Source organism: Orycteropus afer, unplaced genomic scaffold, assembly GCF_000298275.1.
Source record: "Orycteropus afer afer isolate SDZICR_OR568_19922 unplaced genomic scaffold, OryAfe1.0 scaffold00245, whole genome shotgun sequence".
Classification (NCBI taxonomy): Eukaryota; Metazoa; Chordata; class Mammalia; order Tubulidentata; family Orycteropodidae; genus Orycteropus; species Orycteropus afer.
The window spans coordinates 824,614-852,174 of record NW_006921832.1 but is presented as its reverse complement, the minus strand read 5'-3'; the positions used below and the strand labels follow the sequence as shown (position 1 = coordinate 852,174).

The 27,561-nt window shown below is 41.8% G+C and overlaps 1 protein-coding gene across 1 annotated transcript in view; it reads right to left on the bottom strand.

Moving 5' to 3' along the window:
• Positions 1-27,561, bottom strand: part of KALRN (kalirin RhoGEF kinase) — a 1,074,930-nt gene that overhangs the window by 783,309 nt on the left and 264,060 nt on the right. The window contains exon 2 of the mRNA XM_042782122.1: positions 4,737-4,811. Within this exon, the coding sequence (XP_042638056.1) occupies positions 4,737-4,811 (75 nt within the window). The remainder of the gene's footprint in view (positions 1-4,736; positions 4,812-27,561) is intronic.

Here is a 27,561-nt window from a genome sequence, read left to right as displayed (position 1 = left end):
TAATTTTCCTTTTGGGTGATGTCTTTTCCCGGTTTTGGTATTAAGGTTATGCTTGCTTCATAAAATGAGTTAGGGAGGATTCCATCCTTTTCTATGTTTTGGAATACTTTGAGTAGAATCGGTTTGATTCTTCCTTTCTCCTTTCTTTTTATTATGGCTGGTGCCCATCAGCCCAGGCATGCAGTGCCTGTAGAGTGAACACCTACACTGTGAAATTGTACCTTCCTTTTTCTTGTGACTTCACCACCACTCATTCAGAAATAAAGATTTGGTCCATGAGGTATAAACATTTGGGTGTGTTTCTCAAAATGTGATCCTGACTACTCAAATGAGCACTATCTCACCTTCTGCTCTAGGGCCCACTAAAAGCGATTCTGATCTAGGTGACCTACAATAGAACACTAGGACTGGTACCAGAGTGACTCTAGCATACCTTATAGTTTGAGAATGGCTGCCCTAACGGCTTCAATTACATGAGGGGTCACAAAGCTTTTTCTTAGAGGGCCAAGTAGTAAATACTTTAGGCTTGAAGGCCAGCTGGTTTCTGCCACAACTCAACTCTGCCATTACAGCATGAAAGCACTACCTGTTGTAGGCTGAGTGATGGTTCCCAAAGATACCAGGTCCAAATTCCTGGGACCTGTAAATATCTTATACAACAAAGACTTTGAAGATGCTATTAAGGATATTGTAATGGGGAGACTATCTCTGATCATCTGGGTGGGCCCTGAATGCAAACACAAGTGTCTTTACAGAGAGAGACAGAGGGAGGCTTGACAGACCAAAGAGATGAAGGCAATGTGACCACAGAGGCAGAGACTGGAAGTATGGAGTCACAAGTGGTGCTACCGTGAATAGTGCATAGTCTTTGTTTTGATCTTTTTTCTGATTGATTCCTTAACACAGTAGCATTGAGGCATTTGTCTTCAATCTGACTAATTCTGTCTTCTATTGATTTGATTCTGTTCCTTTGCCTATTCGATGTTCTGTCTATTTCTGAAATCTTAGTATTAATCTTCTGGATTTCTATTTGTTGTTTTTGTATGGTTTCTAGTTTTTCATCTGTCACTTTGTTCTTGTATTGTTTCCCTAAATTGCTCTAGAGTTATGTCTGTGTTTTCTTTAATTTTGTCAGTGTTTTCCTTGTTCTCTCAATTCACTGATGGTACCTAAATATAATTCTTTTGAATTCCTCATCAAACAGTTGTAATGCCACTTCTTCCTCAGGGAGGTTTTCTGGGTCTGCAGCCTGGTCCCTTGTTTGTGCTACTTGATCTTGTTTCTTTGTGTGGACTGGGATGGTCAGTTGTCTCTGAGACAGTGTGATGGTGTTGTATTTATATTTAATTGGTGACTGTATGTTGATGTGATTTGCCCAGGTTTACTCATTTATCTATTTATTTTGTTTTGAGATAGCCAACTGAGCCGGGCTCTTGTGATTCTCTCTTTGCTAGCTGGCAGCACTCAGGCACTCATCACTGGTCTCTTTGTGGGTATGATAGAGAATGAGAATGTGTGCACAGATCTATGTCAGCTGTTTGTGAAGAGCAGATGAGGATGAGTTGGGCTGGTAATGGCCACCATCTATCATTGATCAGTTGGTGCAGAAACAAGTGGTGGTCCTCATCCAGCAGTTAGGACTCCAGGAGGTGCAGGTATGGATGGGTCATGTGGGCAAGATTACTTTCTAGTCATCACCTCCAGTGTGGTTGCCTGTGCTGTCCTAGGCAAGTGGTGCCTATTCTTAGGTTGCTGCCCAGACTGGAAGGCTGCTTGCAAATATTCAAAATGGCCACACCCTCAGGACAGCCAACAGTCCACAGCTCTGTTTGTCTCCTTATTTGCTGTTCTCTTTTCTAGCTGTCAGCCACCAGTGTGGTGACTTCCACCAGAAGACTGGGTGGAACTATGCAAAGGTAAGGTGCTTGTGGCTCACTAAGAAAACTAGATAGCTTCTTAGTAATATATAAAAAAAGGTACATGGCACAGTTTTGTAGATGGGACCACAGAAATAAGTTATATGGAACCCTAATGTGGGGATTGGCCAGGTTTTTTTGGTCACTCTGCTAGGCTTAAAGTGAGCCCTCCCAGAGACAGAAGAGGGGAATCTCACTGCCATCAAGACAGAAGAGCTGAAAGTGGAGCACATGCTTGGACCAAGATCCCTGTGCTGAGACAACAGCAGACAGGCAGCAGAGAGACATGGGCAGCAGAGGTAGCCAAACTGACAGACCAACATGAGACAAAGTAGCAGGCTAGCTGGCCTATGGAGTGATAAAGCTAAGTGTCTTTGGGCAGAAGGCTTTCTGGCAGAGTGGGGAGGACCTAGATGCACCTATTGGCAGACCTAAAAGAGCTTTGTAACACTTGCCCAAGTGAAGCATAAGACAGACCAAGAGGTCAAGGGACAAAGAAAGGCATGCCTACAGGGATGGCAGAGAGGCTGTCCCAACTGAAGAACTGTATCCTGAGAATTCTTGGACCTGAACTGCAACCTGTTGCTTTCCTAATACACCCCATAATCATCAGAATTGCCTGTGAGTTCTGTGTGGCCATTGCAATGAATTATCAAACCCAGCAGAGAAGTAGTGAGCACCATAGGAGGGATGGTTGTTGTCAGAATTGGTTAAAAAAAAAAAAAAAAAAAAACTATTGGAGGGTGGTGGCATGTCTGACTTTTGCCTCTTTTACCTCACAGGAATCAGCCTTGGGTTGTTGCTATTGATTCTTATCCCTCCCCATTGTGAAGTTAGAGAACATTGAGGATGGCTCCTCCACATTCTTTTTGCACAAGCCAAGGAATGCTAGCCATCATCAGAAGTTTAAAGAGACAAAGAACAGATTCTCCCCTAGAGTCTCTGGAGGTAGCATGTCCCAGAAGACACACTGACTTTGGCCCTATGAAACTGATTTCATACTTCTAGCCTCCAGAACTGTGAGAGAATAAATTCTGATGTTTTAAGCTACCCGTCTGTGGTAATTTGTTATAGGGGCAATGTTGTTGTTGTTGTTAGGTGCTGCTGAGTTGGTTCCAACTCCTAGTAACCCTATGTACAACAGAACAAAACACTGCCCAAACCTGAGCCAGCCTCACAATCCTTGCTATGCCTGAGCCCACTGTTGCAGCTGCCATGTCAATCCATCTCATTGAGGGCCTTCCCCTTCTTTGCTGACCCTCCACTTTACCAAGCATGATATCCTTCTCCAGGACATGGTCCTTTATGACAACATGACCAAAGTAGGTCAGATGAAGTCTAGCCATTCTCATTTCCAAGGAGCATTCTAGTTGCACTTCTTCCCTAACACTTGATTACTTAACACAGTAGCACTGAGGCATTCAATCTCACTGATTCTGCCTTCCACTGATTTGTTAGTTCTTCTGACAGTCCATGGTACTTTCAGTATTCTTCACCAACACCACAACTCAACAGCACCCACTCTTCTTCAGTCTTCCTTATTCATTGTGCAGCTTTCACATGCATATGAGGTGACTGAAAATATCATGGCTTGGGTTAGGCATACCTTAGTCTTCAAAGAGACATCTTTGCTCTTCAGCACTTTAAAGAGGTCTTTAAAGATTTAAAGATTTGCCCAGTGCAATACATCATCTGATTTCTTGACTGGTGCTTTCATTGGTGTTGAATATGGAACCAAGTAATATGAAATCTTTGACAACCTCAATCTTTTTTCCATGTATCGTGATGCTGCTTATTGGTTCAGTTGTGAGGATTTTTGTTTTCTTTATGTTGAGGTGTAATCCACACTGCAGAGTATAGTATTTAATCTTCATCAGTAAGCACTTCAAGTCATCTTACTTTCAGCAAGCAAGGTTGTGTTGCCTGCATATCACAGGTTATTAGGGGCAATAGGAAACTAACATACTACCTAAACAAAAGGGCATGGCTTGTTCCAATAACACTTTATTTACAAAAAAAGACAGATGGCCCACAGGTTGTAGTTAGCTGACCCCAATTTAAAAGTCAAGAAATCCATTTACATAAGATGGAGGGAATAGAGTAGTCAGGAATAAATATTTGGTATTCACTATTCAGGGGGAGGAGCAACACACACACACACACACACACAAATAAATTTGTACAGTGAAAAACATGTGAACCTATTCAGTACAGATTAGTAAGTAATCTTGTGCTTACCTTGCTTACTGGGTACTCCAGCCCCGTCAGGGATTATAAATTTGAAAAGGGGTTTTTATTCTGTAGGAAGGTACTGTGGGTTTAGGAGAGACAGATGGCAGCCATACCTAGAAGCAGAATCTCTGATGTGGTGAAAAAAGGTGAAATTGTTCACTACAGATTAGTAACTAAGCACAAGTAAGCCCATGCTTACCCTGCTTATTGGCTAATCCAACACTATCTCAGCAGCTCCTGCTAGGTCCCACAGGCCTGGAAGTGTGGAATGGGGCAGGCCTAGGTGAGAGCCCGCGAGTGTGAGGTGTGTGCGAGAGACTGAGAACCTATCTATGAGTGTGCAAGTCCTACAGAGTATCCAGGTGGGCCCAGAGAACTCCTTTTTCTTTCTGTCTGCCTCTGGACAGAGAGAGAAGCTGCTCCAGGCATCACTTCCACCTACACCTCTCTCTCACAAATATGCAAAGACGTGAGTGTGTGAAGGCATATGTACATGCACGCACTCACGCACATTTACACATATACACACACATACACACACACCCCTTCTCTAGGTCTGTTACAAAGGAAAGTTCAGCAGATACTCACCAGACACGAAGGCCACTTTTTCCTTTAGGATGGGAAGAACATCAGAAGCTTTCAAACCATCATTCCGAAAAGACCCTATGGGATAACAAAACAGAAGGAATCAGGGCAATAGTCTAGATGGCTGAATTCCTGGGCATCGGCCCAACCACAGCATGAGTCAGAAAGTTATGATGTGTTCAAGCCCTAAAGCTCAGCCCAACGGAACAGGAGATGGTCCAGAACAGGAAGGACACTTCCCTATGGTGCAGGCTACAGGAGGTAACCAAGGGTTCAGGCCCTTCTGGTCCTTCTCAAGGAAAGGACAGTCTAAGTCACCCCTCTGTTGCATATGCAACTATCTATGTCCTAGAGCAACAACTACAGTCTTGTTACTGTGAGAAACTTGACAATGTGGGGCTTTTTCTGTTGTTGTTGATCATCTTCTTTATATCTTTAGTGTTGAGTACAGTGTCTGGTACATGGTAATATCAAGACGAACCACAACACCCTAAATAATTATTTTGCCTTTCCTCTAAGGGGCACAAAGATATTTGGTCCCCATTTCATAAATGAGAAAAGTAAGCCACAAGAAAATCCAAAGTTAGAAGCAAAGCTGATGAGAGAAATACCTTCCTCTACTTTGCTCCTCCTCCCTGGTGTCATTATCATCAATTCACAAAGGACAGGAGGAGTAAGGAGACAGCAATCTCCTGGGAATGAAATACATACTCTTCTTCAGCAACCCATTCTATGTCTAAACCTTGCTTCTTAGTTGGAAAGCCCTTTCTGGGGTCTAGTTGAATTCCTGTTAGGGGGCTAATGGCAGAGTCCTGGGACTCATCTGGAATGAAAAACAAAGCTATGCCTGGAGGCAAAGGATGACCCACCCAGTATGACATATGTGGAAATGGAGGACCCACTGCTACACACACCAAACCCATCCATGCCAACCCTCTACATTCCATCATTTAACCTGAGTGTCCTACAGGGACTTGCAAGGAGAAGCAGCCCATGTTCCCAATCCTTCCCAGCTTTCCCTTTCCATGTGGAACACACAACACAATGGACCCTAGAAGGCAAGTGATTTTGTGTCAGCTCAATGGGATTGAACCAGAGACCATGGACACACACCTCTAGTTGGTGCTCCCTGTGCTTGGCTCCTCCCTTTAGGTCCAAATCTGACAATATACACAGCAAAGTGACAGGCTGAGAAGGATGGTCCTACTCAGGGCTGCCTCAATCCCTGAACACTGACTTCAAGATACCCACTGGGAATTGTGCCAACAACCCAGGTCTAAGACCCCTGTCTAAGGAAAAGAATAAGCCCACTGCACACGACCACGGAGGAAGAGAGATGAATACCAGCTGTCAGTTTCCATGGTCAGAAGTTATACTCCTACCTAAAACAAATCTCCAAGTTTTTCTATTTCACTTATTTTTTCTGTTTCTTTTTTCCCTAAATCAAGACAGTGAGTCTTTCTTTCATTAGCCGCTTCTCTTTACAAGCTATCCCATAGTATCTGATGCTGGAGTACAGTTACAGGTTTATTTTGAGATTATACTCAATGGAAGCAAAACATAACACCATTAAAAAAAAAAAAAAAGACAGCTCTAACTTTAAGGACCATAAGCATCATTACATACTTTCTATCCTTCATTTCTAAGGAGCTCTGGTGGTGCTGTGGTTAAGGCATTGGATTGCTAACCAAAAGGTTGCCAGTTTGAACCCACCAGCTGCTCCACAGGAGAAAGATGAAACAATCTGCTTCCATAAAGATTTTTAGCCTTGGGAACCCTATGAGATGGGTATGAGTTGGAATTGATTCAATGGCAGTGGGTGGGTAATCTTTCATTTCTACAGATCTTTATGCCCTGACCTTATCTTCCAAGGAGCTCTGGTAGCACAGTGGTTGAGACATTTGGCTGATAACCAAAAGGTTGGCTTTGGAACCCACCAGCTGTCTCATGGGAGCAAATGGGGCAATCTGCTTCTGTAAAGATGTACAGCCTTGGAAACTCTGTGGAGCAGTTCTCTGTCCTAAAAGGTTGCTATGAGTTGGAATCGACTCAATGGCAGTGGTTTTTTTTTTTTTTTTTTTAATCTTCCAACACAGAAAAGCTATTAAATCTCAGTTGTAGAGACTAATTAGGATCAATATAAATTACTATAGAATTTATAAATACACACTTTGTTTGTTCATTTGTTTGTTACTTTCTCACCCTCATGCAATAAGGAGACCTTTCAGCTTCCTTGGCCTGGAACAGTCCTGTTAGGCTTTGCTCACTAGATAAGGATCAACTTCAATTCTTTGTGTACAATGATAATTCTGCATCAAAATAGTTTATTTTCACATCTAAAATAAATCTTTCTATACACCAGCATTTTCAAACACTCTCCTCTACATCCTATGCACACTATTAATTTCTATAGGAAAAAAAAAAAAAATGTTTTCCTGTGAAAAGTTAAATTCTAGCCCTATCTTCTTCCAGATTATTTACAAATTCAAAAGTATCAAAGCCTAAACTAACAAGATTTTACTATATAACACCAGTCCCCATAACCTTCTGTCCTAACCTCCTGTCCAATTTTTTCCACTTCTCTTCTGCTCCTCACTACTGTGTTACAGTATACAACTAGTTACCATCATGTTGATTCTGACTCATGGTGACCCCATGTGTTGAAGAGTAGATCTACACTCCAGAGGGTTTTCATAGCTGTGACCTTTTGGAAGTATAACACCAGGCCTTTCTTCCACAGCATCCTGGGTAGATTTGAATAGCCCAACTTTCCCTTAATGGCCATGCACTTAACTGCACAACCCACAGATTCTATAAAATACACAAGAAGACCCTAATTCCACTCATTTCCTCAGTCCTTAAGGAAAAGATTCAAACTTGCTATTACAGAAGCAAAAGGTTGCCCTGTACTCCTACCAAAATGGAGAGTGAACTTCAAATCTCATCCCTCACATCCTACTCACCATACCCCTCCTTTCTCCCTTCCAGAGTACAGGACCTCAGAGAAAATGTGCACCTTGTCCATGCAGCTTGCAATCATGGCCTGAGTAAATGTCAGTATCTTGGGTTGGGCTGTTCTAAGATTCCTAGGGCTTCTTCTTCCCAGGCCAGAGTCCTCCCTGCCCATTTCAGACCACTGCTGGGCTATCTACCAGGCTGAATGCCCACCTTACAAAAACCTAAAGTCCAGGTTTTCAAATCTTTAACTAGAGGATATTCATTTCCAACAACAGCAGCAACAATAAGATTTTTTTCATATTATAAGAGGATTTGCTCCAGGGTCTCTTTAAATAAAAGTTCCCTTAGTGGTTTGAATTAGTTTTTCATTTGCCAAAAATTGAATTACAAATAACTCTTCCACAATAGATGTATTATGTAAAGCCAAGTAGAGCTAAACTAATTAGCCTAGCAGCTCAGAAGTTGGCGACCTTGCATATAAAAACTATTTGCACTGGCCAAAGATCCTTTGTATCAATTCCCTCAGTGCATTTGTGAAGCCAGCTGTTGGAATATATAATAAAGGGTAAGTTCATTGAACGCTAACTCAAACAGGACAAATGAAATAGCAACATGTTTTCACTACCAGGTATATGTCTCTGTAGACACATAGTAAGTGTTCAGTAAATATTTAATGAAAGAATAAATGAATGAATGAAATGTTAACCCTCCTTAAAAGGACGTGCTCAAGGTCAGTGGTCTTATCCATCATGCCAAGTACTAGTGATCAAAGCAGATGTTCTCCAAGGTATCACTAGCAGTAATGCCCTGAGACTTGTGTACTTCTTTTTTCCATATTTATTGTCCTTTAAAATCCTCAGATTACCAGATCAATATGCTTTGAAAGGAAGTATTTGGAGACTAAACTCCCTAACAAGATTCAGTACACAGTGGGAAGATGAAACAACTCTTCCCTAACCTTCCATCCCATTCTTTTTCTAAGATGACTTTAGGAAATAAGAATGATCAGAGCAGGTCACTCCAGTTTGCAGGTACCTTAGATTACCAAAACTGACAGAACAGTGATAAAAGAACTTCGGTGGGGCATACACACCTTGGAGGAGGCAGGCTTGAACTTCAATTCCTATTTTTTGGTACAAAGTATATTTGATAGCATTGTTAGACTATAAACTTTAGACCAATCTGGGACCAGCTTTTCCCTTTAAAAGAAAAACCTGTTGAAACAGTAGGCCCTTTGCTACAACTAAAGAAGCCCAAGGGGGAAAAATAAAAGCAAAACCCCCACGCCCTTGGGGTTACTGTAGGAAATATAAGAACTAGAAGGCACCCTCATGGACTTGACCTAACGTGGGTGTTGTACTTTCTCTTAAGGACAAAGGCATGGTTCACTGGCATTCCGTGCTAATCCCACCCCAATTATGTCCTGCTGCTGTCAGAATTACAAGCCTGCTGTTCTGTTAATTAGCAAAGTTAAAATGCTCTGCATTTATTAGGGAAGTAAAAATTACCATCACCACCTCCCCTGGATTCTCCAGCATGGGTCTTCTCCAAGCCCCACATTTGCCTCCTCCTTGCTCCAAATGGGTTATGCTTACATCCCTGCAGCCTGTTTCTTGTCACATTTTCCTAGTCACCATTTCCCATGTTTGGAAAATGTCAATCACGCTCACTCCTGCTCCCAGCCTCTGTATGGTCCCATGTGGCAAGGGCAGGACTGGCCCTTGTGTTTTGTGTCTCAGACGGCACTGAGCTTCGCAGGGCACCTGGGTGACTTGTATCCTCCATGCTCACCTCCTTCAGAAAGCAATCGTGGTTTCAACAAGCAAAGACACAAAATACTGGTAAGCATTTATTGAGCATTTGGAGGTGCAAGCTGCCTGACTACCCATGGATTACTCTTTAATGCCTTTAGATGCTCAGTCACATCCCCTTAATTTGCACTAGAACTTACTGAGTAGGTGTTCTACAGATACCTCTAGTGGGCCTGAGCCCTATTTCACCAACTAAATAGCAAATTGCTCAATGCTCAGATGTCTGCCTCCTCTTTTCGTCCTATCCCTGTGGTATCCACCATGTGAGCCTCACTCAAAGGTGGCACTAAGTCACTGACTGATCTGATGTACAAAAGAGGTTTGGCTTATAATGGAGAGTTCCAAATGCTCAGGGCAGAATTTGGTCAATCTTTGGTTTAGGTGTAATTTGGACAGTTTCCTATGCCCAGCATCATTCTTTCTTCTATTATTCATTGAGCACCTGCTTGGTAAGGTTTAGGTTAGCAAATAAAAAATAGATCTGCTCTCCAGGGGCTTCCAGGCAGAGAAAGATAATGTATACAAATAAGGACACTGACTTGTTATCAGAGAGAGATTGGACACCATTTGTACAGAGTGCAAGGGGGCTCAAACAAAAGTCTTCACGGAGATGTGATCCTAAAGGTGAGTCCTAAAGTTTACCTACGCAAAGTACTAAGCATTAGCTATTGCCTAGGAACCTGCTGGGAACCCAGAATCTCAGAACTCACTCCAGACCTACAGAATCAGAACCTCCATTTTAACAAGCAGCTCAGGTGATTCACATACACACTACATTTTGGGAAGGACTATACTGAAGGACATCTTTCTATTCCAGAGTTGCCTCAGAGGCAGAGATAAATAAAAGTGTCTAAATAAAACCTCTGAAGTCTGATCTAGGATTGCTCATCATGACTCCACCCCTGCAAAGATGGGAAGATGCCTCACCACTGCCCAAGGATTCCAGAGATTCAACCATTATAATGTAGCTCATCACACAAATTTAACTCGGGAATAAAACAGCTCTCCATGAAATAGAAAATTTCAGACCATTCCATATTTTTTTTTTACTTTATTGACTCAGCAGGCAGAACATTTATGAATAATACCTGTTGAAGCTGTTCAGAATTTCAGTAGTCTAAACTATTCCCTCACACATCAAATATTTTAATTTTGCAATAATCTTCCTTGCCCCCTCAACCCTCAGAGCTTTTTCTAACCTTCTCTAACTCCTTCCCAGCACCATAAATACTGCCACTGGTCATATTTACAAACCAAGACACCATCTCTGAGATGGTTCCTGGAGAAGAAGCAGCTAGGCAATTTATGCTCCTTTAACTCACCTGTACCACCCTCCACAGATATAAAGTCCTGCACCAGTACACTGGACAAACTGGAAGGAACAAAGGAAAGAGAGGCACCCCTACCCTGGGGAGCTCCACATATAATGAGAGCACAGTGCTCATCTCAGGTAATTCTCTCCCTTGGAAAACCAAAAAACCAAATTCACTGGCATTGAGTTGGATCCAGCTCACAGCGACCCCTCCTTGGGTTTCAGAAGTGGTATCACTATGGCAATAGATTCTCCAATTTTCCTTTCAGGTAGTGGCTGGTGGGTTTGAACTGCCAGAGACCCAATTTCTGTCCTCTGAGAATTTCCAGCCTAATAAAATACCCAGTGTCCATTTGTCCTGACACCAGGAAGCTCCCAGACTCTGTATAAAGAAAAATTTAAGATTTTTGACAATGAACTCTTCCACTCGGTCCCACAACTAGGCCATCTTGTTGTTGTGCGTCACTGAGTAGCTCTGGTGGCATAGTGCCTAAGGCATTTGACTACTAAGAAGCCTGGTGGTTCAAACCCACCAGCTACTCCATGGAAGGAAGGTTGGGCAATCTACTTCAGTAATGATACTGCTTCGGAAACCCAAGAAGGGGTCGCAATGAGTCAGATCCAACTCGATGGCAGTGAGGTTTTTTGTTGTTTGTTTTGTTTTTATATAGCCCTTATGTTGTGATTATTGGCTCCTTCATCCACTGAGTTACCCAAACAGAAACTTAGGAGACACCCTAGTCCCCTTTTCCTCTTTCATCTCAAACATCAATTCAGTCATTTAATTCTGTTGATACTACCTTTTAGATCTCTCTCTCACCCATTGTGTCTGTGCAGCTTCCCTGACCTGGCCATCAAGTTTTGCCTGACTTCCCCATCAAGATGTTTTCCTCAGACTGTACCTCATACTCTATCACTCTTGGATGGCATTTATGTGTTTTTGTTTTACTCATGAACTGAAACTGACTCCTTAGGGTAGGGACCATGTCTTATTTGTTCTTCTACACCAGCATTTAGCACAAAGACTGTCATTCAAAAGGGATTCAAGAAATAGTGAATCAAAATGTCATATACACACAGGTACCAAGAAGACAGAGAGTCGAGGATGATGAGATGGAGGTAACTAATCAGGACATCTTGGTCTATAAACAATGATCTTTGAACTAGACTCTGATTCCCACATCTTCACTTCACATTTTGCTCTAACTTCGAGGGGATGGAGGAGGTTGGGATGCACAGCCCATGCTGAGGCCGGTGGTAGAATGTGACCAAGGCAGGGAACAATGGAACTTTGTCTCTTTTGATCTTCTTTCTATGTTCCAAGAGGGGCAGGAAGAATGTCTGTCTGTGAGTTACCTCCTGGGCGACTGCCAGGCCAGTAGCAGATGGATAATGTGTGTAAGAACCCATAAAGATCCAACATGGAACTGAGTCATAAAGGAAAGAGACTTAAGGACTAAGGAAAGGCCCTTGGGAGAAGACAATGTCAGTGTAACTGAGGATGGCAGAGAGCCTAACAGTGGTAGATCTTGTCTCCATTTACCTCATTCTTCTTTCTCTCCTCCCCTTTTTTCTATGTTAACACAGGAGAACATAGGAGAGGTGGCAAAAGTGGGAGAAAATGATAAGAAAATAGGGTGAGAGCAAGAGATGAAGAGCTGGAGAGAAAGACACACACAGTGATGGAGGTGACTGTTCTTGTCTCTTCTTTACAGACACTAATGAGCCACTGAGGAAACTGCCTGTTGGAAAACGCCACCAGTGACTATAAATACGTTCCTTGAAGTTCTCGTTCAAACTACCACCGAGGCAGGAAGTGTGTGCTGAAAGGAAGGCATAAATATGGCAGAGAAAGAAATTGGACAGCTTTACATCAGAACCACAACATGGCGTGAAGACCCACATGACTCTCCATCCTGGGAATCCATCAGCCCAGAGTGAGACCAAGTTTCCCACAGCTTCCACTTACTACTGACACCTTCAAATAACAAATCAGCCCCAGCAGCATCCTCCCTCCCCAGGCAGCAGCATGGAGGCACGTACGTGTGTCAGAGTTCTCTTCCCTGGCACAGGGCCACAGGGCTTCTAAGGGAAGGAAGTTCATGAGCCTCAGCTAAACTGATTTCAAGGCAAACCAATATCAATCCTGTTGCCTTTGAGTAAATTCCAACTTACAATGATCCCATCCATATGTTATAGAGTAGAACCATGTTTCATAAAACCAAAAACTCAAAACTCACTGTGATTGAGTTGATTGTGATTTACAATGACCCCATAGGACAGAACAGAATTGCCCAACAGGGTTTCCAAGGCTATAAATCTTTATGGAAACAGATTGCCTCCTAATTCTCCCATGGAACAGCTGGTTGGTTTGAACCACCAACCTTTTGGTTAGTAGCCCAATGCTTTTACCAGAGCGAGGGATTTCAAAAGCCCACTGCCATCAAATTAATTCTGACGCATAGCAGTTCTACTCTATAGAGCAGAAATGTCCCATAGGGTTTCCAAGGCTGAAAATCTTTACAGAAGCAAACTGCTTCATCTTTCTTCTGCAAAGCAGCTGAGGGGTTAAAATCTCCAACTTTTGGTTAGCATATGAATGTTTTCACCACTATGCCACTAGAGCTCCTCAGGTTTTCAAAAGGGGAGGAAAAAAAATCACAAGAGCTCCTCTTCCAGCCATTGCCAAACACCAAGTTTTTCCAAGCAAACCCACCAGGCCTTAAGAAAAGTGAGGCAGCAGTCAGGGATGTGAGATGATAATCAGGTTGCACAGTCTTTATCATTGCAGAGAAGCAAGTTCTGCCTTCTCTCAACTCTGACAGCACTGCACTTGAACTTTAGTCCTTCCAATGACCATTTCTCCCCTGTATTATAGTTCATTGTGAACCTTCCACAGGGTACCTTCCCTAATTCCTCCATCATCTGGACTGTGCTGGTTTCTCCTTCTCTGTATGTCACATGACATGTACCACCTTGTGCTGTCATTGTCCACTGTTACATCTGGTCACCTAACTAGATTCTAAGCTCCTTGTGCGCAGGGACTAGGTATTTATCTTGGTATTTCCAATGCCAGGCACACAGCTGGTGCTTAATGAGTGACCAACGGATTGAGTCTTAACACATCCACCATGCCACAGTAATTTTCACACTGAAGGTGCTTAGTAAAATCTATGCCTCTTCCTCCTCACTCTCCTCCACTTATTTCTACCCCCATCTCCATCTCTCTCTCTCTCCCTCCCTTTCTCTCTCCCTTCCTCTCTCATTCTCTCTCTCTTCCACAATAACTCTAATTGTGGCCAATTTTAGCATTAACTTTCTACAGTCAATATTATATACTAAGGCTTGGCTAATGGGCTACTTTTGAAGAGCAGAAATGTGTAACACTTACCATCATTAAATTAGCTCCATTAAAGATCACTAATAATTAGCACTTTAAACATGTGGGTAACACCTCTCTAAGCCCAGCTAATGAGCAAACCATTTCTGTTTATTCTTCACAAGATTTAATATTAGCTTGAGTTGAGGCCTCAGCTGTAATACACACTCCCTCTCTCCCAAGAAAAGTTGACATTGTTCAGTGTAATCCAGACACGAAAAAATGGCCACTTTAGAAATGATTATATCCCATCCTCCTTTTTTTTTTTTTTTAAACTGATTCTTTCCTAACTGACCAGGTTGTGTGAACTGCTCATGCTTCATGGGTGGTAGTACGGTAGCAGATCTCTTGTCTTCTTGTTGCAATGAGTACTGTTCTTGAATGAGTCCTTAAAGTAACACAGAACTCTAGCCCTTTAGTGATATGAGTCAACTGTTGAACATTAGTGGTATAGTTGCTATTCTATTTAGAGGGAGTTACCAACATGCTCAAAGGCAGACATAGAGTTCAGATATATAAAATCTTGCTCCTTAGACTCTCACTAAGCCCTCTTCCCTTTTCCATAATGTGCATTATCAATAGTCTGTAGTTTAATGACAACATAGTAACTTTCAGGAGCCCTGGTGGCATAAGGTTAAGCCCTCAACTGTAAACCAAAAAGTTAGCAGTTCAAACCCACTCAGTGACTCCACAGTGAAAGATCTGGTGATCTGTTCCTGTAAAGATAACAGCCTATAAAACAGAATGGGACAGTTCTACTCTGTCACATGGGGTCTCTATGAGTTGGAATTGACTGTATAGCACCCAACAACAAAATAGTAACTTAAGTTAAAGATGAATTGTGAAATGAAACGCCAGATTTAGGCTCTACCCCAATGCAAGGCATGCTGGCAGGTATCCAAACATGAAATGCTCCAATGCCTTTCTTCTCTCCCTCCACTTCTCATAGTCTGAAATCCAAGTGTGGTGGCAGTGAAGCAGCAATGCCCAACTGCAGAGCTCAAAGCAAGAGATCTTCATGGGCAGCTCCTGGAACAGCCCCTCTTACCCCGAAACTCAGAACTTCTCCCTGCTCCCACTTCTACTCTTTCTGATTCTACAACTGGAGCATCCCCTTCCCCCGTCTCACTACCAGGAAGGATACACAAACTTAACATAATTCTACCACAGATATGGGACAACTACTGCCGAAGTATTAGCCAGGTTTACTGAACTGCAAGTGCAGTGCCACAGGTGAGAAGGATCACAGTGAAAAGTCATATTATGCACCTTGTTGTTGTTGTTATGTGCCATGGAGTCAGACCCAACTCATAGTGAGCCCTCCTTGGGTTTCCGAGGCAGTATCACTTCGGAAGTAGATTGCCCCATTTTCCTTCTGAGGAGTGGCAGGTGGGTTTGAATCTCCAGCCTTCTGGTTAGCAGTCAAGTGCCTTAGGCACTATGCTACCAGAGCTCCTTATTATGCACCTACACAGAGCAAACTAAAGCACTGTCTCCCCCTTCCAGAGTATGTGTGTTGCTGTCCTTGGTCCTGAGCTAGCTTTAGTTGCTACCTGGAGTGGCTGCTGTCCACCTTGTCCTGGCATTTGTGAACTGAGTGAAAAAAGTGGCAGAGATGAAAGAGACAATAAGATATATCAGAAAGACAAATAAATGTGCAGAAAGATTGCACAGACATAGATGGATACTGAAGAAAATAAAAAGACTTGTTTCAGTATTATTTTCAAATAACTGGAGTAACCAAGAAAGAAATGTCTGTGCACCTATCCACATATACAAACACATATAGATCCCACAGAAATGAGGTATCATGAATCTCCTGTGTCCCCCAGTACTATGTTTAGGTCTCTGGATAAACTGAATGACATATTTGAGGTGGAGGGAGTGGCTATGGAAAGATTCCTGGAGTTTTATAAAGCAATTTTTTAATCTCTCCTGAAGTTATTGCCTCAGGGGTCTCAACATTGCTCAATTCAGTTCAATAAATATTTATTAAGCACCTACCATGTGTCATGAAAATTTTTAATCACCATGGCAACAAAGACAAACAGAGTTCATGATCTTAAGGGATTTTTAGTTCAGGGGAACAGTAAGACCATAAGCATGTAATTTTAATACCATATGAAAAGTAGAATGCTAGAAGTACACATGATGGGCAAATATGCAGAAAATTTCAAAGGGACAATAAAACCCCAGAAGTAGGAAAGTCTCTAAAAATAAAAGAACAGTAACTGGAGGAAAGGCAAAAGGTTACAGAGTGATCAGCAAGATCCTAGACTAGACAATACAATGGCAAGTACAGAGGTCTCCCTGGTAGAGTCTCAGACATGGTGGGTTTATCCTGACTTATACCCCTCTCCAAAGGCACAGAGAGTGAGGGAAGACAGCTTGGAAAAGCCCCTTCTGGATTCATGACTCTATGATTAAGGTTACAGTCAGCAGAGGGGGTCTGCAAGCTTTTTAATGAGATCCCCAGAGTTCGGATCATGGTGGGATAAGAAGGAGGTTCTCAAGTGTTCCTAGTCAGGAAGCCTCAGCAGGGTATGCCTGGCCACTATTTGCTTATCAAGTCATCTCCTATATGAGATGGTGAGCTTCTCCAAGGCACCACATACTGAGAGCCAGCTCATGGCCTTAGTAAAGCACAGGCTTTGGATTCACACAGTCTGACTCCCAGCTCCTGCATTTCTTAGCTGTGTTCCCTTGGACAACTTAATTAACTTCTCTGGGTTGCTTTCCTCATCTAAGATAAGAATATATATCTCACAGGATGTTATGACAATTAAGTGGGAAAATATATGTGAAGGTACCAGGTGCATAGCTAATGCTAAATATAAAGCTCTTTCCTTCTTCTTTGTTCATCTTGGTATCTCAGGATGGTGCCTTAGATATAGTTGTTGCTGTTAGCTGCTGTTGAATTGGCCCTGAAATCTTGGCATCCCCATTCACAATGTAACAAAAATGCTGCCAAGTCCAGATTCCATCCCCAAGATTCATTGAAGATTAGACCATTGTGATCCATAGGGTTTTCACTGGCTGATTTTCAGAAGCAAGTTGACAGGTCTTTCTTCATAGTCTATATCAGTCTGGACACTATTGAAATCTGTTCAGCATCACAGCAACATGGAAGCCTCCATTGACAGACAGGCAGTGGTTGTACATAAGGTAAATTGGCTGGGTATTGAACCTGCTCTCCTGCACAGCAGCAAGAATTCTACCACTGAACCATCAAAGCCCCCCTAGCACATAGCAGATGTTCAATAATATATGTTGATTATGTGAATAAACAAATAGATGCATGAACAAGGAAGTGAATGGAGCAAACTCTGGAAACTTCAGCTAAAACCTGTCTCCACACCCTCCCACCACATACCTGCAAGGCAATGTTGCTTGTACCCATCTGCACGGCCCCTGTGAATTTTCATTGTTTCCCTCCTCTACTCAATCTGGGCTATTTTGTGAGCCCTCTATCCACTCCTGTTCCCTCAGCCAGGCACTTAAGAAGTTTAATAATTAGATTGTAGTTATGATACTATTTGCAAAGAGAATTTTAAAACAAAACTTATTTAAAGTTTAGGACAACTGCTACACAGCTGTTCACTCCATAGTATGATTCTGCGGCTAATAAAAAATAGCTACTATTCATCAAAGCCTGGCAGTTCAAACCCACCAGCCACTCCTCAGAAGGAAGGTTGGGCAATCTACTTCTGCAGAGATACCACCTTGGAAACCCAATGAGGGGTTGCTATGAGTAGAAATTGACTTGAAGACAGTGAGTTTGTTTGTTTGTTTTTTTTTTATTCATCACAGACAAATTTGTCTTATGGCTAAAAGAACTAAAGTACAAAAGAGGTGTAAAAAGAAAATTCTACTCTTCATTAAGCATCATTTAAGTATTTTTCATGTAACCAAATAGGGTATTGGGAGTTCTGGTAGCATAGTGCCTAAGGCATTTGACTGCCAACCACAAGGCTGGCAGTTCAAACCCACCAGCTACTCCTTGGAAGGAAGGTTTGACAATCTACTTCCATAGTGATAGGACCTCGGAAACCTAAGGAGGGGTCGCTATGAGTTGGATTTGACTCAATGTCAGTGAGTTTGGTTTTTGGTAAGAAGGTATTATCCCATGAATGTAAGACATTAAAGAAGATTCAAATAAATAAAATAAACGTGTTTGGGGTTAAAAAGTTATATTGTTGTTGTTATGTGCCATCAAGTCAGCCCCGACTCATAGCGACCCCTCCTTGGGTTTCCGAGGCAGTATCACTACGGAAGTAGGATTGCCCAACCTTCCTTCCGAGGAGTGGCTGGTGGGTTTGAACCACCAGCCGTCTGGTTAGCAGGCAAGTGTCTTAGCCACTATGCTACCAGAGCTCCTGAAAAGTTATATACCACACTAGATATCTATTGAGTGAGTTTCTAAGTACTTACTAAGTGAAAAGAAGCCCTAGTAGCACAATGGTTAAACATCTGACTACTAAACAAAAGGTCTGAGGTTCGAACTTACCAGCTGCTCCACAGGAGAAAACACCTTCTAATTTGCTCCCATAAAGATTACAGCCTTGGAAACCCTGCGGGGCAGTTCTACCCTGTCTTATAGGCTCACTATGACTCAGAATTGACTCAAAGGCACACAACAACTATGTAAAAAGAATTTTCAGCTAGATTTTCATCTAGAAAAATAGATGAAATCAATTCTTTGAAAGAGATAAATAGTGCCTTGAGCTTACCTTACCAGATATTAACATACATATTTTTAAACTACAATTATTAAAATGTGAACAGAAATAAGAATTAGCATACAAATGAGTGGAATCTGACGCACAGCCCTAATACACACCAGGCACATTTGAGAACCTAATACATGATAAGGAAAAAAATCTAAATAAATGGGAAAGACTGAATTATTTAACAAATTGCACTAGAAAGAACAACTATAGTAAAACTTGAGAAAGCTAGAACGTGTTTAAGGGGAAACATGTCAGAAAAGGAAAACTCATTGGGTGTTTATGAGGTAGGATTCTTAATAGAGAGCAATAGAAAAGCAGTAAGACAGCTCCCTGGCAAAGATGGAAAACTTGCAAGACCTGCATAAACAAGGCAGTCCCAGGGAGTTCTGACTCTCACAGGTTTCACTCTGTTTTGAAAAGAAAGAGCAAATTAATCCTCACACCTTCATACTATATACCAAAATAAATTTTAGACAGATTAGAAGCACAAATTTTAAAAATGACATTAAAAAATCTTAAGAAAAATATGGGTGAATATTTAACTGATCCCTGAATGAGAAAGAATTCTATTCATGAAAACATTGAAAGAAATCAGAAAGGAAAATATGGATTTTTTTTCTGTGCAAAAATTTAAACTATACATCAGATTATGAACAAAATTAAGAGGCAAATGACAAGCTGGGAAATACATTTGCAACAAATATGACAGAGTATGATTAACAGTACTTCCTACTTGAAAAATAAGCAAAGAATATAAGTACACATTTCAAAAAAGCAAAAAAAAAGGCTAATAAACATAAGAAAAAACACTCAACCTAATCAGTAATCAAGCAGATGCAAACTAAAACAATGTGATACTGTTTTAAGTCCATTAAATTTGCAAGAATTGTGAAGAGTCAATAATCTTCAATGCTGCACAAATGCAGTATTTCCCTCCCCTGCCATATCCCCACTGCTGCAAGTCAAATTGCTACAACCTTTCCAGAAAGCAACTTGGGAATGTGAATCACAAATAATAATATTGTGCATAATAAATGACTTACTATTTTCCCTCTGGATGTCTATCCTAAGGAACTAAAGAAAAATTAAGGCATATTCAAAGACAAGGGGTTTCATGCAACATTTTTTTTATTATAGCCACAAACTGAAAAGAGTCTAAATGTCCAACAGAGAGGAGTAATTATATACAGTAGAGATAGCTATAAATGAAATATCATGCAGCCATTGAATGTTTTATTTTTTAGTATTACCATCACTGAAGTATGCTCATAATGTGTAAAATAAAAATTAAAATGCTAATGATAGATGCACTATTTATGGTAGGTTGATCCATATGAAACTGGATCCAACTGAAACTGATCCAATTAAAATTACTATTTTAGCTATTTTTTAACCTACAAAAACAGCAATTTGGTCTGATCCCAAATATGCACATAATGTATTTTTAGGTTGTAGGATGATAGAGGATATTTCATTTTCTTCTTTATACTTTTCTATAGTTTCAAACTTCCTACAATGAATAGGAGTTAATAAAATTATAAAGTTGTAAAATTATGTTGAGATCATAGAAAGAAACATCCCAAACTCAAATCTGTATTAAATCACCTTTCTGCTTCCTCGTCTCTGGATTTTACCATTCTCTGCCCCTTCAATCTCTTAATACCCTTGCTTTTCTTCATCTTTGACTCTCCTTCAAGATACTACATGTTCTGTAATTTTCTCTTTGAGGTTAACCCCCAGAATAAGACACACAGCTCTAGAAAGGATCTGTCCTGGGCTATCAGTCCCTCTTCCTCTAGGAAACCTCCCCAGAACAGGCATGAGAGTCATGAGATTTCTACTGCCCAGAGGAGACAATATGATTTTCAGTCAGCAGAAGTGCCACAGAAGGGGAAGGGCAAGATATCTCCTCTTTGGGCTCTGAATGGAATCTTCCCAGCCTCTCATCTGTTGCTGCCACTCCTCTGAGGCTGAGACTAAGGTTCCTGTTCCTGCTCTATCGTAGGCTCACAGGTAAAAGACAAAAGCCAATGGGCTTGGAAGAGGTCAGCCAGCAGCTTCCCTCCAACGACATGCTGGTGACACTTAACCCCAGTTATCTCTAGCCTTCAAGACAACTTGAAGCACTTACTGATGACGTATACATTATGGCCTTTAGTATGGATTACACCTGAACGTAAAGAAAACAAAAATCCTTACAACTAGATCAATATACAACACCATGATAAACAGAGAGAAAATTGAAATTGTCAAGGATCATTCTATTCAGATCAATAATCAACACCCACAGAAGCAGCAGTCAAGACATCAAACAATGTAAAGCATCAGGCAAATCTATTGTAAAAGACCTCTTTAAAGTTCTAAAAAGCAAAGATGTCACTCTAAGGATTTAGGTGTGCTTGGTGGCACTATGGTTAAGGCATTGGGCTGCTAAACAAAAGATAGGCAGCTTGAACCCGCCATCCGCTCCACTTCCGTAAAGATTTACAGCCTTGCAGTATTTGCATAGGGAGACAGCTTGAGGGGCAGGAATGGATAGGAAAGAAGGGCATAGGGAAGAGGCAACTACAGGGGGAAGTGGGAAGAGAGATATTACATTGTGGGGAATTGCAGTCAATGTCATGAAACAAAATGTGTATCAACTGTTGTACGGAGAATGAATTTGCTCTGTAAACTTTCACCCAAATCACAATAAAAATTAAAGAAACAAAAAAAATTTACAGGCTTGGAAACCCAATAGGGGTCACTATGAGTTAGAATCAACTCAATGGCAGTGTTGTTGTTGTTGTTGTTGTTGTTGTTTATTTTTGATCCAAGCCATGGTCTTTTAAATCACCTCATATGCATGTGAAAGCTGGACAAGGAAAAAAGAAACAGAAGAATGGATGCATTAGAATTGTGGTGTTGGCAAATACCAGCCCCAAAGAATAAATCAGTCTTAGAAGTGCAACTAGTATGCTCCTTAGAAGTGAAGATGGTGAGACTGTGACTCACTTATTTTAGACACATCATCAGGAAAGACCAATTTCCAGAGAAGGACATGATGTTTTGTGGAGGGGCAGGGAAAACTCTCAATGAGATGGAGTCACACAATAACTTCAACAGTGGGAGTAAACATATCAAAGATTGTGGAGATGGTGCAGAACTGTGTAACATTTTGTTCAGTTACATGTTAGATCACCATGAGTTGGAGTCAACTTGACAGCAAGTAACAACAAAATCCCCAGCCTAACATCTCATTGTGCTTGTAGTAGATATATTGTCTTCTCAAATTCATGTCCATTGGAACCCCAGAATGTAACTTTATTTAGAATTAGGGTCTTTGCAGATGTTATTAGTTAAGGTTCTCACAATTTCGTACTGACTGGTTTATGAGAAGAGGAGAGGACACAGAGAGACACACAGAAGGAAGAAGGCCATATGAAAGTGGAGGTAGAGACTGGAGTAATGTAGCTACAAACTAAGGAACACCAAGGATTGCGGGAAGCCACCAGATGCTAGGACCAGGCAAGAAAAGGTTCTTCCCTGGAGCCTTCAGAGGGAGTATGGCCCTGGCAACCCCTTGATTTCAGACTTCTTGCCTCCAGAACTTTGAGAAAATATAATTCTATTTTAGGCCACTAAGTTTGTGGTAATTCATCTCAGCAGCACTAGGAAACTAATACAGTACTCTATATTCTAGCTAGATGTTTCTTAGAGTCCTCATCTACTACATGGTGAGAAATTATACTTCTTAGTGACATGGCCTCTTCCCTAGTTGTACATGAACTCTCCATAAGAACACCTCTTATCTCTGTCACTCATGGGGCTCATGGGCCCATGGGGTGGCAGAAAGAACACTAGATTTGGAGTCAAATAATCTAGGTTCAAGTCATATCTGTTCAGCAACTTTGGGGAGGCCCTTTATCCTCTCTGACATCAATATCCTGAAGAGTATATTTCATTGCCACCTTTCTGAGAATTAAATAAACCTAAGGTAAAGCAGGAGCTCTGGTAGTGTAGTGCCTAAGGCACTTGACTGCTAACCAGAAGGCTAGTGGTTCAAACCCACCAGCCACTCCTCAGAAGGAAGGTTGGGCAATCTACTTCTGTAGTGATACTGCTTCGGAAACCCAAGGAGGGGTCGCTATGAATCGAGTCCAACTTGATGGCACATAACAACAACAACAACAAGGTAAAGCCATTTGCAAACTGTAAAGCTCCATACAAAAGTATGGTGTTAGCTCTAATGCCTTTGTGTGTGTGTGTGTGTGTGTGTGTATGAAAGCAATCATAGGCTTTCTACCTTCCTGTGAAGGCATTCTAAAATGCTTGTCCCTAAGACCTGCTTCTTCTCTTGGAATGATACACGATCCAAATATGGCCCCAAACTGCTACCCTGGGTCCCACCCTCATTGCCTTTTCCTGTGCACTTCTTCAGCCTCAACCTCTTGGCCAATGTGAATGCAATGGCAAATTAACATTTCACAGCCAGGTGGCCTGCTTTGAGGGCCTCCTTCTTCTTCACATGGCTACTCACTTCCTACTGATGGCAGATCTTTCCCAGAAAATAGTTAGAAGAAATTTTGGTTTGGGCAGACTGGAAATATACAAACTCTAGGTCACCTGCTTCTGTTTTATCCTAGGACTCTTTAGAGTCTTCACAAAGACTACTAAAATCTAACCAGGCAGGAGGTCTATCCCACTTTCCCTACTTTTTTTTTTTTTTAATGGAGAAAGACTTTTTCTCATCTTTCTTCCATTAGAGTTTTCTGCCAACTTATCCCAAGACTATGACGTTTTTCATTCAAATCCTTTCACAACATGACCCAATATTTCAGAAACCCACCTACTTCCAGAACCCAGAAAAGCTTTTGGCATGATAGCCCATTCCCTAGGAATTCATTCAAAGCCACTGATGAGTCCATTACATTCTTAGGCATACTGAATGCTTACTCTAGTTTTCTCATTTTCACTCTCTCTTAATAAAATGTATTACACCTCAATATAAAGAAAACAAAAATCCTCACAATTGGTCCAGTAAATAGCTTCAAGGTGGATGGAGAAAAGATTGGAGTTGTCAAGGATTTCATATTACTTGATTCTACAATCAACACCAATGAAACCAGCAGTTAAGACATCAGACAATGTGTTACATTGGGCAAATCTGCTACAAAAGACCTCTTTCAAGTGCTGAAGAGCAAAGATGTCTCTTTGAAGACTAAGATGTGACTAACCCAAGCCATGGTATTTTCAATTGTCTCTTATGCGTGTGAGAGCTAGACAATGAATAAGAAGACTGAAGAAGAGTTGATGCTTTTGAGCTGTGATATTGGAGAAGAAAACTAAGAGTACCATGGTCTGCTAAAAGGACTAACAAATCTGTCCTGGAGAAAGTGCAGCTGGAATGCTCCTTGAAGTGAGAATGGCCAGATTTCATCTCACCTACTTTGGTCATGTTGTCAGAAGGAACCATTCCCTGGAGAAGGATATCATGCTTGATAAAGTAGAGGGTCAATGAAGAAGGGGAAGGCCCTCAACAAGATTAACAGACACAGCAGCTGCAATGATGGGCTCAGGTATAGCAAGGATTGTGAGGCTGGCACAAGAGTTGTCAGTGTTTTGCTCTGCAGTGCATAGGGTTTCTGTGAGTCAGAGACAACTCAACGGCACCTAACAACAACAACAACAACTTAATAAAATACACCTATTTTACATAGCTCAGTGATTTGTTCACGTTGGACAGAGTCTTGTGAAGACTGGAATGTGGGGAAGGCTTTGGTAAGGTAATGGTGAGCTTCAATCTGTCACACGGAGACAATGGTCCTAGATGAGATCACTGTCCCAGAAATACTGCCCTGAGACACTCTGAGGGTTAAGCCAATTGCTCTCTGGGTAACCACTGTAGCCAGGAGTTGTGATCATGACTTTTACGAAATGTCAACTTTCTCCAGACGGTCAAAGAGATATCCAGGAGTAGCATAGGAGATCTGTTTGGGACTGTGACAGGGTAGCTGCAGAACTTGCGCAGGAGAAGAGGCCCTTAGTCACTCTTGTCTAGGCAGAAGACTACCCCCTTATGCTTGTGCTTTTAGTTACTATTTATAAAGATTAAAAATAAGTAAATAAGAGGAAAAAGCAAATAAATATTATATATATAAAAAAAAAGGAATAGCTAAATGAGAATAAGGGAGCTCTGGTAGCATAGTGCCTAAGGTACTTGACTGCTAACCAGAAGGCTGGAGGTTCAAACCCACCAGCCACTCCTTGGAAGGAAGATGGGGCAATCTACTTCCATAGTGATACTGCCTCGGAAACCCAAGGAAGGGTCGCTATGAGTTGGGTCCGACTCGACGGCACATAACAACAGCAACAACAAATGAGAATATATATATAATGGAGAATTTTTTTTATTCTGCCTCAATAGACAAATACTACAATTGTCCAAGACGTAGAATGTTCTTTTGCCAACAGTTAAGAAGACGAAGGCAATCAGTAAACATTCTGGATACCCAAAGAAACAATTCTGTATTTATTGGCAGGAAAGAATTTGTAGGAGTAGAATGGAAAGCTGAATGTCCCCAGCCCCAGGTGATCTTGAAGCAGGTCTGTGCTCCTCATTCCCCTGCACAACTACCATCACTACCATCTCAGGGAGAGGCAGCCCTCTGTACCTATGACCATGATCAGATAAACCCAAGGTCACCTAATGTTCCATCCCACCTCTCCCTGTACTGCTCTGGTGTGTCAGGTCCAAGGATATAAATGTGCTGATTATAACCCTGAACTCTTGGCAGGTATTAGTCCCCAGAGCAAGTAAGGGGCTACATGCCAAATAACTATGTGCAATATCAGAGCTGAAAAGGACCTTATGAAACTGCTAATTCTTCATTTTACAGAAAGGTAAACTGAGACACAGTGAGGGGAAAGGATCTAGAACCCCAACTTCTCTGGTCCACACAGTAAGAAGTGAAGAATGCCCCACTCCAGATGCATATGTATTAAGATGTAAAAATGAGTAGATGATAATTCAAAGCCATGTTGTCTAATACCGTAGCCATAAGCTATATGTGGCTATTTAAATTTAAGTTAATTAAATTTAAATAAAATTAAGAATTCAGTTCCTTAGGTAGACTGGTCACACTTCAAGTGCTTACTAACTACACAGCTATCAAACTGGAGAACACAGATACAGATCCCCATCTTCACAGAAAGTACTTTAGGGAACATTGATTTAGATGGAGATTTCCTACAAATGGTGAAGTTCCCTGAGGGCAGGGTCTGTGTCAAGTGTTCCTTTGCAATGTACTGAGAGTGTTCTCCATACCCTATAGCCAATGACTGAGTAGAAGAAAAGCCTGTGATACAACCAGTGGGACTCAGCCAACAAGGACCCAGAGTCCCCGAAACACAATCCCGCCACCAGGGAAGCCACAGCAATAGCCTTCCTTGGTCTGAGCACATGGACCTAGGGAAGAACTAAATGGCTTCTGGCTCCTCCCCTCACTTTTCTCAAAAAGTATGATTATTGTTTGAAACTTGATCAAAGTTTCTGACAGGAGCAAAGCTATCAGTTCCTAACTCCCCAAAATTAGAGAGGTGCCTCTGAGCTGCAGCTACCTCAAGAAGTATCTGTGTTAGAAGGCCTACATGAGAAGGGAAATCCACAGGTTCTGCAAAGAGAAAACATCTTCACAAAACTAGGAGGTTCAATGCTTTCAACCTGCATGGTTACTTACTTGGTGTCAAGAATTGATTTGACCTGCATCTCCCCCAAATATATGTCAACTTGGCAGGGCCATGATTCTGGATGGTTTGGCAGTTATGTAATGATGTAATCATGCCCCATGATGTGAAATGATGTGATCAGCCAATCAGTTGTAAGAGGACTAGGGTGGGATGCAACACCCTTAGTGAGGTCACAGCCCTGAATTAATGTAAGGGGAGTTTCCCTGGAGTGTGACCCGCATCACCTTTTATCTTACAAGAGATAAGAAGAGAAAAAAGTGAGTAGAGAAGAAGGGATTACTACCACCAAAAAAGAGGAGCTGGAAGTAAAGCATATTCTTCGGACCCAAGGTCCCTGTGCTGAGAACCCCTAGACCCAGGAGAAGATTGATGCCAAGGCAGATGGAGACCTCCAATGGATTCTGGGCCCATGGATGTTGAAAGGAGTCAAGGACCTTCCCCCAAAGCCAACAGTGAGAGAAAGCCTTCCCCTAGAGCTGGCATCCTTAATCCAGACTTCTACCCTCCTGTAGTAGTTAAGGTTGTGTGTCAACTTGGCAGGGCCATGGTTTTGAGTGCTTGACAGCATGATGAGATTGGAATCAACTCCATGGTGGAATCTGCTGTGAGCAGATAACTAGTTCCCTTCAGGGCATGGCCTGCTTCTAGTATGTATGGGGAAGCTCTGAGGAAGGTCTCTAGCTGTTGGGTACATCTGGACCGTGCATTTGGTTATCTTGGCCTGCTGTGTTGCCTGATGATCTTGGGATTGTTCCTGGACTTGAATCATTGGTCTTCCATGTTGCCTGCTGATCTTGAAATTGTGCCATTTTACCTGTCAAGATTGGCTTCATCAGCCTCAGCAGCCAGCAGCTGCATGAGTCAGAAAAAACCTCCAGCTCCAGTGGGCCTGGAAGAGGAGGCAGAGCTG